This window comes from Squalius cephalus (genome assembly GCF_949319135.1).
Source record: "Squalius cephalus genome assembly, chromosome: 14".
Classification (NCBI taxonomy): Eukaryota; Metazoa; Chordata; class Actinopteri; order Cypriniformes; family Leuciscidae; genus Squalius; species Squalius cephalus.
Window position 1 is genome coordinate 16526452 of NC_137135.1, and position 15673 is coordinate 16542124.

Sequence of the window (15673 nt, forward strand, 5' to 3'; positions counted from 1 at the left end):
GTGGACAAAATGCACTAGTGACAGTGGTTTACCACCACTGCAATAAACACTTGAGAGTGTCATTTCAGTGGAAGAGACCTGGCAGGGACCCACAGCATCTATCAACCTGTGCGGCACTCAAAACAAACCCTGCTGGGCTTTTATGACAGCCTGTATTTAGGCAGGTGATCCTGAAAGTGTGGTTTTGGCATTAATGCCCACCTGTGGAAAGTCTGCCCTATCGTGCATGGGACAATGGGCAAATGCGTGGCTTTAACAAGGTCTTAAGTGCTGTTAGCATTCAAAATATTACAAAACAACCCTTTTTGTCTCTATTCTTGTGTCTTAATCTCCCCTAGAGCATTTGATCATGTAAACTCTGTTCCCAACCCACCCAGGCATTATTTGTCTTACCTACTTACTGACACTAGAAATGGTTCATATCTAATAAATTCTATGGTTTTGTGGTGCTAAGCTGTTGAGGCGGTTAGCTTAGTCAGTATTCATTCTAGTGATTAGTCATCTTCAGCTGTCCTGTCCTGACAAAAACTCTAGAGAACTAGTCCCTTTAGCCCTGGGAGAAAGAGGCAAAACCGCACTGAAGTGGTATTTGTTGCTGTCTTGAGATGTAGCTTAGATTATATTACACTTTTATATTCATTTAGCATTCTCCTTTATCCTCCTGCACTATACAGTACACGCATACAATATTCAAAGAGCTCTGTCTCTTTTAAGAGTAATGGTTCATACTAACAGAAGTTTTCGCCTCAAACTTCCAGCCAAACCCATTAGCCCTTTAACAATGGAAATGAGAGCTCATCTAAAAAAAATTTGACTGGTATAAAACATCTACAAGTAAGCATTTCAGTGTGATAGATCCTTCATATAATACAACCCAACCCCCTGTCTTCTTTGTAATCCTTGTCTATTAGCTCAGGGTGCGGCAGATGAAACAACAAAAAGACTAGACTTAGTCAAGACAAGTGCAAGCTTGCAACGCTGGTTAATGCGGTTCTAATTTTCATAGTTACTGTTCAAAGGCTAGATTAAGCTGCTGCAAAAGGGTCAGATGTGTTGTGGTTTGTGATTGTGTGACTCTCTGGGCCTGCTAAACAACTATCCTCACCCTTGACACAAAATGACACACTGATCACAGTATTCACAGTAATTAGAGGTCCTATTCATTGTGCCCTTCACAAGGCATACCACCCTTATGTAAAACGTGTGCCTAGACATGTTTAATCGATTCATCAAAGGTTGCATTATCGCATGACATGAATCACCAACGTCAAAACTGATGAACAAGTACTTTCTGACAGGCCATTTGAAGCATAAATTTACCTGTTTTTGTGTCTATGGTGAAATATATGCGTTGAGAATCAAGGATCTGGAAAACAAGCTTCCCCTCAGAGGACTTGTCCATGTCTGTGGCAGATACTTTCAGCACAGATTTGTCCTTTGGCAAATTCTCTTGTATTGAGCCAAAGTAGACAGGCTGGGACAGCTCAGGGGGATTGTCATTAATATCCAAAACTTCAATGTAGACCTCAGTCCAGGATACCAGTGGTACAGTGCCCAGATCTTTTACATAAACTGTCAGCCAATAGTGTGGCACAGCCTCACGATCCATAAGGCCTGCCGTCCGAATAACACCTGCAAAATTAAATGATCCAGAATCACCAAGCGATTACAACAGTATACTGCACTGCAGCATTTAACATACAATGAACATACATAACAAGTAACAACATTTATTTAATTTGTTTTCTCATTTTAAATTCTGAAATCACTTCATAAGCCAGTGTGCACAAGTATTGCTAAACTCAACCCAATAATGTAATGTAACAGATGTTAATTATTAAAATTGTCTTTACATATGTTTGGTATGCCTAATGACTGATCTGTAAATGTTTGAACATGCAGTGTTGACCCAAAATGCTGAAGGCAGGTACTGTACAAGAGAAGGTCAGTCATGTCCATGAGGTATTTTCCTATCTAGGTAAATCATGAAATTTTGCAATCACAAACATACCTGTTTCTTCATCAATCGTGAAGACGCCAAGCCCTGAACCATCATGGATGTAGTATCTGACTACTCCATCTCGTCCTAGGTCGTTATCTACAGCCGTTAGCGTCAAGACTGAAGTTCCTATTTTAGCATCCTCCATAACGGCTGCGTTATGCACAAACAGAGTGAAGAGAGGCCGGTTCAGGTTTTCGTTGACATCTAACACTTCAACCTCAATGAAACATGAAGACGATAAAGACCGTGGCTTTCCGTGGTCTACAGCTCGAACAGTTAGATTATAAGACTGCTGCCTTTCAAAGTCCAGTTCACTCTCCAGAGTCAAGCAGCCTGTGGATGTATCCAGGAAAAACGTCCCTGCTTCACTGTTTTTTAGGTTGTAGCTTATGAGACCTCCACTCTCCAGATCAAAATCAAAGCTTTCAACCCATAACAGCACTGTGCCTGGAGGAACGTCCTCGGGAACTTTGATCCTGTAGATTGTGGGTACAAACTTTGGAGGATTGTCATTGATGTCCTCCAGTACAACCACCAGATCTACAAATGAGAATAGTTGTGTGTCCAGTTTGGCTTGATCTCTGGCTTCAATTGTCAGGTCATATCTACTAAAGGTCTCTCTGTCTAAAGGACCAGTTACCCTCACCACCCCTGTAACTTCATCAATTTTGAACAAATCGGTAAAGGTTAACAATGAAAATTTAAATGCTCCATTGTCATCCAAGTCAAAATCGACTGCATTGACTTTGAAGATGCTTTTGTCAACCTCTGTGTTTTCTGGGATGTTCACAACATATCTTGGCTGAGAAAATAATGGAGGATTATCATTTGCATCAAGAACATTAACAGCAAGAAACTTCCATGTAGAGGTTTGTGGAGATCCCAGGTCATACACAGTTATGTTGAGAATGTAAAACTCTTTTTGCTCTCTGTCCAAAGCACTGATGACCTTGAGGTCTCCTGTGTTCATGTCGATAGTAAAACATCCATCCTCATTTCCACTGGAAATTGCATAGACAAGCTTTCCATTAAAGCCAGAGTCATTATCAGAGGCATTAAACTGCAACACAGATTTATTGAGAGCAAAGTCTTCCCTGATGTCAAACGAGCTCGGTGTGCCCATGATAAACTTTGGAGAGTGCTGGTTAATTATATGAACATCTGAGATAGACTCGTCTTCTTTGACCGTGAGAGACGGCTTAAATGACTCAATAAGCTTCTCTGTCAACTGCCTAGTAATTCCGGTCTCCTCGCAATATGTGGTGGCACCTTCGCCCTTGTCTGTGATATGTATGGTCACGGTATTGGGATCGGCACTATATTTGCCATCTGTTGCTGTTATTTTAAGTATATATAAATGATTATCTGTGTCTTCATAATTTGAGGGAATTGCCCTAGAAAGTTTAATGGTGCCAGAAACAGGGTCAATTGCAAACAGTCCGTCGTCATTCCCAGATTCTATCCTGTATTTGATCTGCTGCAGCTCATCCAGATCGAGTGCTGACATCTCTGTAATACTCTGCCCTACAGCAAAGTGTCGGGGGATGGAGGCATTGCACGCCACCCGCTCAAACACTGGAGCGTTGTCGTTGATGTTGGTCATGGTGATGGTTGCAGAGCATTCGCTCACTCTGTTAAAAGGGCTGCCGCTATCAGAGGCCCATATTCTCAAGTGGTACCATCTCTTCATGAGCTCATAATCAAACTCCTGAGAGGTCGAAATCACACCAGTCAGTGGGTCTATACTGAAAGGAACGGGACCTGTGTTTGCTATAGCGTAGGTCACAAAACCATTGTTATCTTTGTCCACATCAATAGCGGAGACAGCTAAGATGCTTGTTCCGATTGGTACATTTTCAGGTAGAGAAGCCTGGTATGAAGGCAATGTGAACCTAGGGGCATTATCATTTTCATCAATTACATCCACAACGATATGGGTAACTGCTTCTCCATCATTTGCTGCAACATCAAACTCATAATGAGAGTGCTTTTCAAAATCAAGTGACTGCGAAGTTACAATTACACCAGTTTTGGCACTGATTTTGAATTTATAGCTGTCTGGGTTTTCTTTGATGCTGAAGGTTGTATTTTTGAAACTCAAACCTACAGAGACTCTGACTACATGACTTTTCGGTGGGGAAAATTCACTGAGGGTGACATAGTAGAGTTCTTGTTCAAATGTCAAGGGTTTAACATGAGTAGGAGGAGGGAAATGCACAGTTTGTATTGGTGTTTGCAATACAACACTTCGGTTACTTCTGTCTTTGGCCTGCAGGGAGATGTTTAGTCCAAATGGGTTTTGTGACCAGTCAATCCATTTTGTTGAGACAAGCTGAAAGCCACCATCATGCAAAGTTGATGGAATAATCTGAAAGCACTTAAGTGGATCCCCTTCAACTATACTTAAAGACGCCACTTTCTCTTTCTCCTTGGGTTCCATCTTGATGTTCACACTTATTTTGTCGTCATCCGTTTGCGGACTAACTGCACTAGTGGGTGCAATGAGGGTAAAGTTTTCTGTCACCTTTTGTATGGTCACAACAACCGTTGCTACATTTCCAAACTTCTGCACACCAGAAATTTTCTTTGTCCTGTCCTCTGCCAGCACTGTAAGTTCATACCGGTCTCTCTGACTGGTGTCAAGTCTCTTGACAAGTGTAACGGTCCCCGTGAAAGGATCAACGGCAAATGGGTGTGATCTAGTGGTGAATGAGTAATAAAAGTCTGCATTGCTGCCAATATCAGCATCTGTTGCAGTCACTCTCACCAGGTTTGACTTGATCGGTGTGTCCTCTTTGATTAGCACATGATAAGAGGCAGGGTAAAAGAGTGGTTTCAGATCATTTGTGTCAAGCACCTGGATCAATACCTTTGTTCTAGCTCGGTTCTCATAGGTACTTTCTGTAGCCTCAACGGTGAGAGTGTAAACGTCTCGTACCTCTCTGTTCAGCACAGCTGAGTTACTGCTTCTGGTTTTGATTCTCAGAAAGCAGAAATCTCCAACGGTTTCCTCCTCGGCTTTGAAAAGGCCATCATCATCACCAGAGACAACCTTGTACTTGATGTCCCAGAATGTATCAGATAGTATGATGCCCGTTCGGACTGGGCTCTCCACATAGGTCCTGGGGGCAGAGTTCTCATAAATGCTTGCATTATACAAATGATTGGTGAACCTCAGCAGAGAGTTGTCTTTAACCAGGCTCCCCTGACATCTGGTTAACATTCCTAGGACTGCTATGACAGTGAGAATTATGGCTGTGTCTGTGAAAGCCATTCTCACCGTCTCAACATGGACCCGCAGACCTGAAGAGAAGGCAAAACAATTTACAATTTTTTCTGACAAGTAGACCATGCTGTGTCAATATATGCTCTTACAATGAGCTGATATAACAAAGTAATATTGCAATGATCATTATATAAACACCTACTATAACCTGAAAGCACAAAACAGGCACGCATACACACACCCGCTCATCTCATTGTCCATTCACCTAGTAAAAAACCATAGTCAGCTATTTTTTTCTCCTGTTTTGACATGTCTTGACAAGCTACATTACATTGTTTAACCGTGAGAAGAGCACTAGAACTCTTTAAACCAGGTGATACATTTTCACATGGTAGGCCAGTCTTTTTTAACCAAGTCAACTATAATATGCATATGGAAATGGGACATGTAACCTATGAAGTGCACTGGAACGCTATTGAAAGCAGGCACTAAAATCATATATCTGGGGGGCATCTGATATTGATCTCCCCCTCCTTACCCTCTCGTTCAACTAAATATTAATCATTCCACCCAGCCAAGTTTCAAAAATAAATTCTTCACCTTTACAATATTCTTTATTAAAAACTAAAAGCAAAGTTAATTTGTTGCCATGATTATGTTAGTTTAGTTTTGGAGTCATTTCAACTTCAGTTTAGTTTTTAGTATTTTCGTTTATTTTCAGCTTTTTTACAGTTACAAAAACAGTTGGCAACAAATTTAAAAAAAGGAAACTGTAAAGAAGTTTGTAAAAAAAAAAAAGGCAAGAGCTTATTTAAAGTATTAATCTCTCTGCCAGTCTGCGTGACAATTATGTAAATGTATGATAACAGTTTTAACTGCCATAAATCTCTCTATATGGGGGTGGGGGGGGATATGGAGAAATATTTCCTGGAATGCACTGTGAGATAGAGGCAGTAACAAATAATAATCTGTGCCATACTGGTTAAACATAAAACTGATAAGGAAACCTAGTGTCTCTGCGTGGGTAAGTTTCAGGAACAATACTTTTAACTCTTTTGAAATCTCCTGAAATTAAAGTTGTGAAATCCCTCAGGCTGAGTCTGTTAGCAGTAGGATGTGCCGTGTTCTGCCCTCCAGCCTACACTCTCACAGCTACCTGCCGCCACACGCTCAGACGGGCAGCACACACTCGGATCATATTTCACTATCAGTCCTCACTTTGCCAGTTTTGTTAAGATGTAATGACATTTAAGGATACTCTGAACAGTTTAACATGCTATCACTCTTGTAATGTTTATGTGTAGTTAGTAACAAGTCAGATTTAAGTGTAGCAAGCAATAAGACTACCTCAAGAAAGTCACATCAAAGCAAACTGTAGCATAACCTATGTTTAAAACGTACTACTGTAAACCACTAGTAAGCCAACAAACTGCACTCTTCATCTATTGTGCATACTGCAATTTTTCACTTTCTTTTTTAAAAACCCTACAGGATTTACTTTCACCTGCACATGTTTAATGCTTTGTGGTGCATGGGTTACTATAGGATTACATTGGCTCTTGCTGTAGGTTTATTGTTTGCAAAAGTTGTGGCCAGAGCCAAGCATCAACATGCCCATGGATGCGTAATTTTAAACAGAGCAGCTATTTCAACTGCGCTGAAGCATTACGGATGAATATAACGTCTTCACAAAATATTTTTTAACAAGAACTGCCTTCTAATAAGTGAAGCATTCAGTGCATGCCTGTATATTTTCTACTGTATAGGACATTAAATATTGAATTCTAACATCATGCACAACATTTTTGTGTGTCAGTAGATCCCATCTGTCTATGTAAATGGACATGAGGACCTCACAAAAATTCCCTCGTGTCCACACCTAGTGCCACAGGGAGGCTATTATCTAAATTACTGGGGGGATTCAGAGAATGGATAGTTTAGACAAATGGCTTAATCCTAGTTTACTTGGCCCTGGACACTTAAAGTGTTAGTTCACCCAAAAATATAAATTCTGTCATCATTTATTCACCCTCATATCTTTCAAAACCCGTAAGATCTTGGGAACATGCACAAATGAAAATATATATTTTTTTAAATCAGAGAGATTTCTGTCCCTCCATTGACAGTCCACACAACTACCACTTTGACGCTTCAAGAAGTTCATCAAGATCACTTTATACACTGAACATATTTAATTTAGGCTTTTATTCACGTATAAACATTCGTCAACTCACACATCAGTTGTGGTAAATGGAAGCTCAAGCATGTTCGCTTGATGTGCGAGACCCATTGAGGTTCACTCTAATGTTACGCATCACGTTTGAGCTTCAGCAAGAACCATTGAGGTTCACTCTAATGTTACGCATCACGTTTGAGCTTCAGCAAGAACCATTGAGGTTCACTCTAATGTTACGCATCACGTTTGAGCTTCAGCAAGAACCATTGAGGTTCACTCTAATGTTACGCATCACGTTTGAGCTTCAGCAAGAACCATTGAGGTTCACTCTAATGTTACGCATCACGTTTGAGCTTCAGCAAGAACCATTGAGGTTCATTTTCATGTGTTACACAGCACGTTTGCTCTTCAGCAAGAACCAATGAGGTTCATTCTTGTGCATTAAAGCAAGTGCGGTTGAGCTTCTGTTTATGTTCACTGATCAATGTTTATATGTGAATAAAAGCCTAAATTCAATCTGTTCATCATATAAAGCGATCAAGTCACTTCAGAAAATTTTTACTAAACCACTCATTTCATTATGGATTAGTTTTACGATCTTTTTATGAACTTTTTGAAGTGTAGTTTGAAGTGGTAGTTGCATAGCTTTCTATGGAGGGACAGAAAGCTCTCAGATTTCATCAAAAAGATCTTCATTTCTGTCTGAAGATTAACAAAAGTCTTACGGGTTTGGAACGACATGAGGGTGAGTAAATGATTACAGAATTTTCATTTTTGGGTGAACTAAACCTTTAAGGTGACCACCTTCTTGTGATCGTCAAGATGTCCACCTTCATGCATCACCACCTTTTTATATATATCTCTTATATATGAAGACTTCAGATGCAAAAGCCTCTAAGTGCCATCTGAAATTTTCTTCTAAAATGAGCATTTTTATCAAGCTCGTATATTTAGGTTCAGTAGTTTCACTTTAATGACAATTAATAGGTCATTTTCATTGGCATTAAAGTGAAATAACTGAACATAAATATACGAGCTTGATAAAAATGCTCATTTTAGAAGAAAATTTCAGATGGCACTTAGAGGCTTTTGCATCTGAAGCCTTCATATATACTTCTTCTTTAATATATAATCTCTAATGACCACACCGTGTTAAAAGCCCTTGATGGATGAGATGGAAAATTACTAGGTATTTAGAAAGAAATATAATTTAATTTTGAATGAGATTACATATAGGCCCCAGCAATAAAGTGTTCAGAAGAGAGGTCATGTTGTAAGTGACAAGTCAAAGATTTGAATTAAGAATAATATTTAATATTATTAATATTATAGTTATCAGAATATTGGTTTGTGTCAACTAAAAAACTGACAATTGTCTTACTATTGTCATTAAAAACATACAGAGAGACCTGTGAAGTACACTTGCACAGTCTTCTTCACATTAGTAGCACCAGCTTTCTTGATACCAGGAACTATATATAACAAATATTTATATCTGTATTTAGAAATAGAAAAAATAGAGTAACAAGCAGTTACATCTGCTGCACTGTAACACTTCTAACAGCTTGACTGTAGCCCAAAGAAATGCTTACCACAGCAAAATAACAATAAGTATAAAATCCCACAAAGCATCATTAACACACTTTTGGATATTCACATATGTAGATTGTGTGCTAAAATCAACTGACAGAAATGAGGCAAAGTTTAGCAAACTGACACCACATGTCTGACATCTCAGAAACTCACCTGAGGTCCTCGACTGCCGCTATACATAAAAGTTTTCCCAAAGTCCTCACACCTTTGTATTCCAATGCGGAAATAAAACGAATCGCTTTTCATCCATAATGAACACTTAGACTCTGCCAGAAAAGCTAGTGTTGAAGGTTCCAGCTAATTTACCATGTTCATGAGAGTAGTTGAGACACCTTACTCCCTGAGGAATCAGGTTGATCTTCTCCTCCCCAATCCTGATGACATTGTCCCTCCCTCTAAAAACCCTCCCCCTCTCCCTAAACTCAGCCCAACACCCATCAACCATCAGCCGGGCACACAGATTGGGGGCGTTTTTACCCTTTCTCGCTCGTTCTCTCTCTCTGTCTCTGTATATCAGTCTGTTTGTTTTAGGCTTTGGGTGAGGTAGAGCTCTAAATTTTACACAAAGTTAAAATAGTCCTGTTCAAAAGTAAATACACACCTTACAGGTTTCATATTGCTCTAAAAGCATGCAACTCTGCTTTGTGCTAGATAAAGTCACCTCAATGCTTTTGAAGATTGTGAACAAAATATCGAAACAGACTTAAGAAAATTAGTGTCTGATTAACTCACGAAAGCAAAACATTAAAGCGTTTCAACAGATACCAGAAGGTAATTATCTATTATCAGTGCTAGCGCTACTGCTAACAGCCTGAAGCGCATAGTCTTTGTTTGACTGTTATGTAAACAGAGATCACGTTCACACTATAGTGTAATGCATATCATGTTGAGACACAAGGTGATCAGCATTTCTTTAGCAGTTTCCCTATTAAAAGTTCTCCACAGTCACCTTATGATAAAGACACAAAATGGCTTCAGAACTGTTCATTGAGGTACGTCCAGATACCCACCAGTGATGATGTAAACAGACCCCACACTTGGTGCCAAGACCTGCCATGGAGTGAAAGAGGATGAGCACATGGAGCAGGCATGGCCCACAAATAAGACTCAACAGACGGTGGGCACTGGGCCACTGGCAGCAGGTGGACTTTGACGAAGTGCACTTTGAGGATGAAGTGAAAAATGTGCAACCCTAAGGGCATTAATGAAAGATGCCACATGCGTCTCTATTTCACAATGCTGCTTATATGGACAGTTTTATGAGTGGATTACGACCATGTTTATATCAGTATTTTGTAACATCCTGTCCTTCAAGATCTTGTGCACTGAGATGATTTCAAACCATATCTTGTTAATGGATCAATCATCACTTACAAAAATGCAAGGAAGGAAACCAAACCACTTAATCCTAAGATTCACAAACTAAAAGATTTGAAGCATTTCTTGGCACAGCCTCAGAGTGAAGTGTTCCCTATCAGTCAGCAATATAAGCAGTCTCATCTGTGTTTGACAGGCATGGCTCGAGTGACAACTCTGTTTTATCTGCGTCCTCTCTTTCTTTCCTCTTAGATAATGTGTTGACCTTCCTCATTGTGAGCTTCTTTGATTCTTTATGTCTTCATTTGCCTTGGATTTGCATTAACCGTCAGAGGGTTGTGATACAGTGAAACAGTGCTCTTGTGTTCACTGTAACCTCCTGTCTAAAACTCTGTAAACTTTAATTAAGTTTTGTTGTTGTACTCATTCAAGCTGTGAATATTTAAATTTAGTCACTGCCAGTCTTTCCAGACTTGGTGTGTAAATGAGCAGCATTTAAAAAAACAAAAATAAATAAATAAAATGCTGATTCAGGAGTTATGCTGAACAGCCTCCAAGGTAAAGTGCAAATGAATGGCTATTGGCAGACACAAAATAACTCTTTTAGTATAAATAACTCTCAGAATTTCTCCATGATATATTGTTTGTATATTTATGCAATAATGCTGTGGTAATGTTATTTTATTTAAAAATTATAAAATAATTGAAAGTACTTTGAACCAAACTGATTTGAGTTTGAATTTTATATTAACAAATTGAAATTTAACACAGAATTTTGATGCACATCATCAACTAATACTGTTAAGAATGTTAATGCACATATAGTTACATAATGAGAATAGCACTCAGTTGTTACTTCCTGGAAAGGCAAATCATAAAACAAACAGCAATAACAATAATAATAATAAGACAAATTCTAACGAGGAACATTTTTTTTAATAAAATAAAAAGATAAATATATTTATGTGTCTTTTATTTTATTTGAAATCAAATGGGCAAAAATAAGATTTATTTGATTATTTTACTAGCTATCTTGAAGTTAAAACCTTTTAGGATTTCTATTATGATATACACTATATATATATATATATATATATATATATATATATATATACACTCACCTAAAGGATTATTAGGAACACCTGTTCAATTTCTCATTAATGCAATTATCTAATCAACCAATCACATGGCAGTTGCTTCAATGCATTTAGGGGTGTGGTCCTGGTCAAGACAATCTCCTGAACTCCAAACTGAATGTCAGAATGGGAAAGAAAGGTGATTTAAGCAATTTTGAGCGTGGCATGGTTGTTGGTGCCAGACGGGCCGGTCTGAATATTTCACAATCTGCTCAGTTACTGGGATTTTCACGCACAACCATTTCTAGGGTTTACAAAGAATGGTGTGAAAAGGGAAAAACATCCAGTATGCGGCAGTCCTGTGGGCGAAAATGCCTTGTTGATGCTAGAGGTCAGAGGAGAATGGGCCGACTGATTCAAGCTGATAGAAGAGCAACTTTGACTGAAATAACCACTCGTTACAACCGAGGTATGCAGCAAAGCATTTGTGAAGCCACAACACACACAACCTTGAGGCGGATGGGCTACAACAGCAGAAGACCCCACCGGGTACCACTCATCTCCACTACAAATAGGAAAAAGAGGCTACAATTTGCACGAGCTCACCAAAATTGGACAGTTGAAGACTGGAAAAATGTTGCCTGGTCTGATGAGTCTCGATTTCTGTTGAGACATTCAGATGGTAGAGTCAGAATTTGGCGTAAACAGAATGAGAACATGGATCCATCATGCCTTGTTACCACTGTGCAGGCTGGTGGTGGTGGTGTAATGGTGTGGGAGATGTTTTCTTGGCACACTTTAGGCCCCTTAGTGCCAAATGGGCATCGTTTAAATGCCACGGCCTACCTGAGCATTGTTTCTGACCATGTCCATCCCTTTATGACCACCATGTACCCATCCTCTGATGGCTACTTACAGCAGGATAATGCACCATGTCACAAAGCTCGAATCATTTCAAATTGGTTTCTTGAACATGACAATGAGTTCACTGTACTAAAATGGCCCCCACAGTCACCAGATCTCAACCCAATAGAGCATCTTTGGGATGTGGTGGAACAGGAGCTTCGTGCCCTGGATGTGCATCCCACAAATCTCCATCAACTGCAAGATGCTATCCTATCAATATGGGCCAACATTTCTAAAGAATGCTTTCAGCACCTTGTTGAATCAATGCCACGTAGAATTAAGGCAGTTCTGAAGACGAAAGGGGGTCAAACACAGTATCAGTATGGTGTTCCTAATAATCCTTTAGGTGAGTGTATATACTGGGCATGCCGAAGCAATATTCTGGTCTGTTTTGGTATTTATGTTATTGAGCTATTCATTTTTATGCTATGCACAATATTTTAGTCTGTTTAGTCATTTTAGTTTATTATTCTTAGGACTATGTGTCCTTCAAACATTTATTTTTTAAAACACTCACTGTATAGCTTTGTATAGATGAAGCAGAAAATAGAACAATTCAAGACTGAAGGGAACAACTTGCACATAAGTCTTTTTCTTCAAGGCTACTTGTCATTGTTAAAATAATGAAGTAATTGAATTAAAGTTCAAAATATTCATGCAAACTATTGACTTCATTGTGTACATACACGAAACAAATGTCCAGGAATAAGCTACAGATACTCACCTTTGCAGGGTTCTGAGTAATATCAAACATGACTAATGTGGAGAGGAAGTACTATAAACCACTGTTCACATTTACTGGCTTTCAGACAGACCTAGTCATTTGTCTGTCAAAGTAAGGGGAATGACTGATGACATGACTGAAACACACAACTGCCTGCACCTTGTAAACAGTATTCTGCACTCACTGACCACATGGGTGTCAGGAGGCTCTTCAGCGATGTTGACACAGTGCTGATGAGTGCTGGGAAAGTCAATATCAAATTGGTTGAGATCAATTAATGGTTAGTCTGTGAAGAATCTTTATGCAGCTCTTTTCCATACAGCAACAGTGATCAAAAAGGCTCTAAAATGGACAAATTAATGTAGTCTATATAGCTGTTTCCATCCATTTTTAGGATATCGCGATAAAAAAATGCTGCACTGAAATGCTAAGATGTGCATCAAAGTTCGAAAGACAGGCATAAAAAACGTATTCACTTAGTTGAGGTGGATCATTTCTTTATCCTGTAAGAAGACATGTGCATAAACTACTAAACACATTTACTGGATAAATCCCTCAATGCTCGACAGAGGATGTGATTGGATAACTGGACTAACCAGCAGAACAATTTCATTGCATTGCATCTTAAATGTTGATTTGGTCATTCTGAAATGCCTGAGACAAAGTTTGTTATCACAATGTTTGGGTATAATCCCCTCCTAGAACTATCTCATTCCTGATTACATTCCCAAACACCAGGCATCTGCATCCGAACGCAAGATAACAAGACAGTTATTGCATTTCGTCTACACGCTCTGAAGAGCAAGTCATTTATGATGTATGAAAAAAGAGCTTTCCCGATTGCAGCAGCCATTTTTATTACAGATATTTTGTGCCAATTTCCCAGGAAGTGACAGTTTTGTTCTCTTGAACACATTAGGCGGAAACAGTGCTTCATTCGCAAATGTTTTCTGGGATATTACAATTATGCGCACAATTTAAATTCACAACTTTGGATGGAAACATAGCTACTCGTGTGTTATATTCTAAGTCTTGTGAAGCCGTACGAAAATTGACTCAAACTCTAATGACAGAACTGTTCTTCTAAAGTGTAACTTTACAGATTTTTAACCCTCTTTTTATTGTTACAATGTCGGTAGTATATGTAAATGAATAAGGTTCACTAGTTCTCCATGTTACCTGGGCCGAGAAATTTGTGTTTATATGTCAGCAAATGTCCACCGGATGATGCAAAATGACGCAAGAGTTTTGACAGCTCCAGGACTTTTCTGAAAACTACAGATTGTACTTCCGCATTTTTGTATCCCCGCCCATGGACAGTCGGATCGACAGAGGGTTATTAATACTGAAAATTGTATCATACTATGTCTACTCTTAAAGCAGCATTATGGTAAAAATGGAGCACTATGGCAACAGCTTTCTAACCTGTATACGCGACGGCATTTTGATTCGGGCGGAACTGAAGGAAAGGCAGATTCTTTCAGTTTTATCCCCTGCGTTTGGCCTAAAACACTGTTTGGTCATGGTCATCCAGTTTGAAATGTTGACTACAGACAGATGTTTTTCAGATTTTCCATTGTTCCATTTCCATTGTCTCTCCGTATTTAAGATTCTTTGCAGCTTTTAGCCGCTGCCTTCACTGGAAAACGAAAGTTTTCCAGTGAAGTCACTCCCACTAAACTTTTACTCTTTGGATTCTTGCACATGGGAACAATACAAGTCGACACCATTATGACTAAAAGTTTGCTAAGAAGTATTTCCTACTAAAGCAAAGTTGGGTAACACTTTATTTTACAGTGTCGTTGTTACACGTTACATGTAGTTACTATAGTAATTACTATAAATTGTGTAAAATTACATGCAACTAACTTTAACCACACCCTAATCCTAACCCTAACCGTATAGCATGTACATGTTGGTAATTATTATTACTCAGTACTTAAATGTATAATTACACTGTAACACAGACACTTTAAAATAAACTGTAACCCAAAGTTGTATTTGACTGATAAGAGTATCCATAGTAGGCTGGTGGGACCTACTACGGCAACATGCCCAGTGCATTATGGGTGTTGAAGTTTGAAGTGGAAGACAACAGTTTCTCTGTTTTCTCAAGTCAGGTTGCACCGATAAAAAAAAAAAAAGCCTTCCTACTGGATAGGAAGCTGAGTTTTATTGAAAGCCCATGTTGCCAGTAGTGAATAAATAATAATAATTGCGTGATTAATCCAGGGCTATAATTATAGTCCCATAGTGTCAAAACAATCATACATTTTTTTAAAGAATTTGGCAAGAACTGTTTTATTTATAGTAAATAATACACAGAACAAAGCTTGTCATCAACGTTTAATAAGCATCGTATTCACAACTGGCAATTTGCCTATAACTATATTTCATGTTAGGCTGAGGGCAGAATGTGTGACGTCAAGAGCCAATGCAGATATTACTGATCATCTCAGAATTGCATGACTGTCTTGATTATTCTGTGAATTTCAATACGTTGGCTTTAGTAGAAGCATGGTGTGGTTATTAGCACAATGAGGAGAATGGATGGAACAGATTAACGGTTTTACAGTGCATTGACAGATGATCCATTATTAGTTTGCAACCTGAAAAAACCTGATGAAAGCTGCCACAAAACAAACATGGAGAA

General features: G+C 38.9%; 2 protein-coding genes across 2 annotated transcripts in view; one reads left to right on the forward strand and one right to left on the reverse strand.

The window, feature by feature from the left end:
• fat2 (FAT atypical cadherin 2) overlaps positions 1-9347 on the reverse strand; it is a 45616-nt gene extending 36269 nt beyond the window's left edge. Inside the window, exons 1-3 of the mRNA XM_079892266.1 lie at positions 9151-9347; positions 2012-5305; positions 1321-1632 (exon numbers count right to left, since the gene is read on the reverse strand). Of these exons, the coding sequence (XP_079748392.1) occupies positions 1321-1632; positions 2012-5276 (3577 nt within the window). The 5' untranslated portion in view covers positions 5277-5305; positions 9151-9347. The remainder of the gene's footprint in view (positions 1-1320; positions 1633-2011; positions 5306-9150) is intronic.
• LOC307170946 (ganglioside GM2 activator-like) overlaps positions 1-15673 on the forward strand; it is a 52826-nt gene that overhangs the window by 18464 nt on the left and 18689 nt on the right. The gene's annotated exons all lie outside the window — the stretch shown is intronic.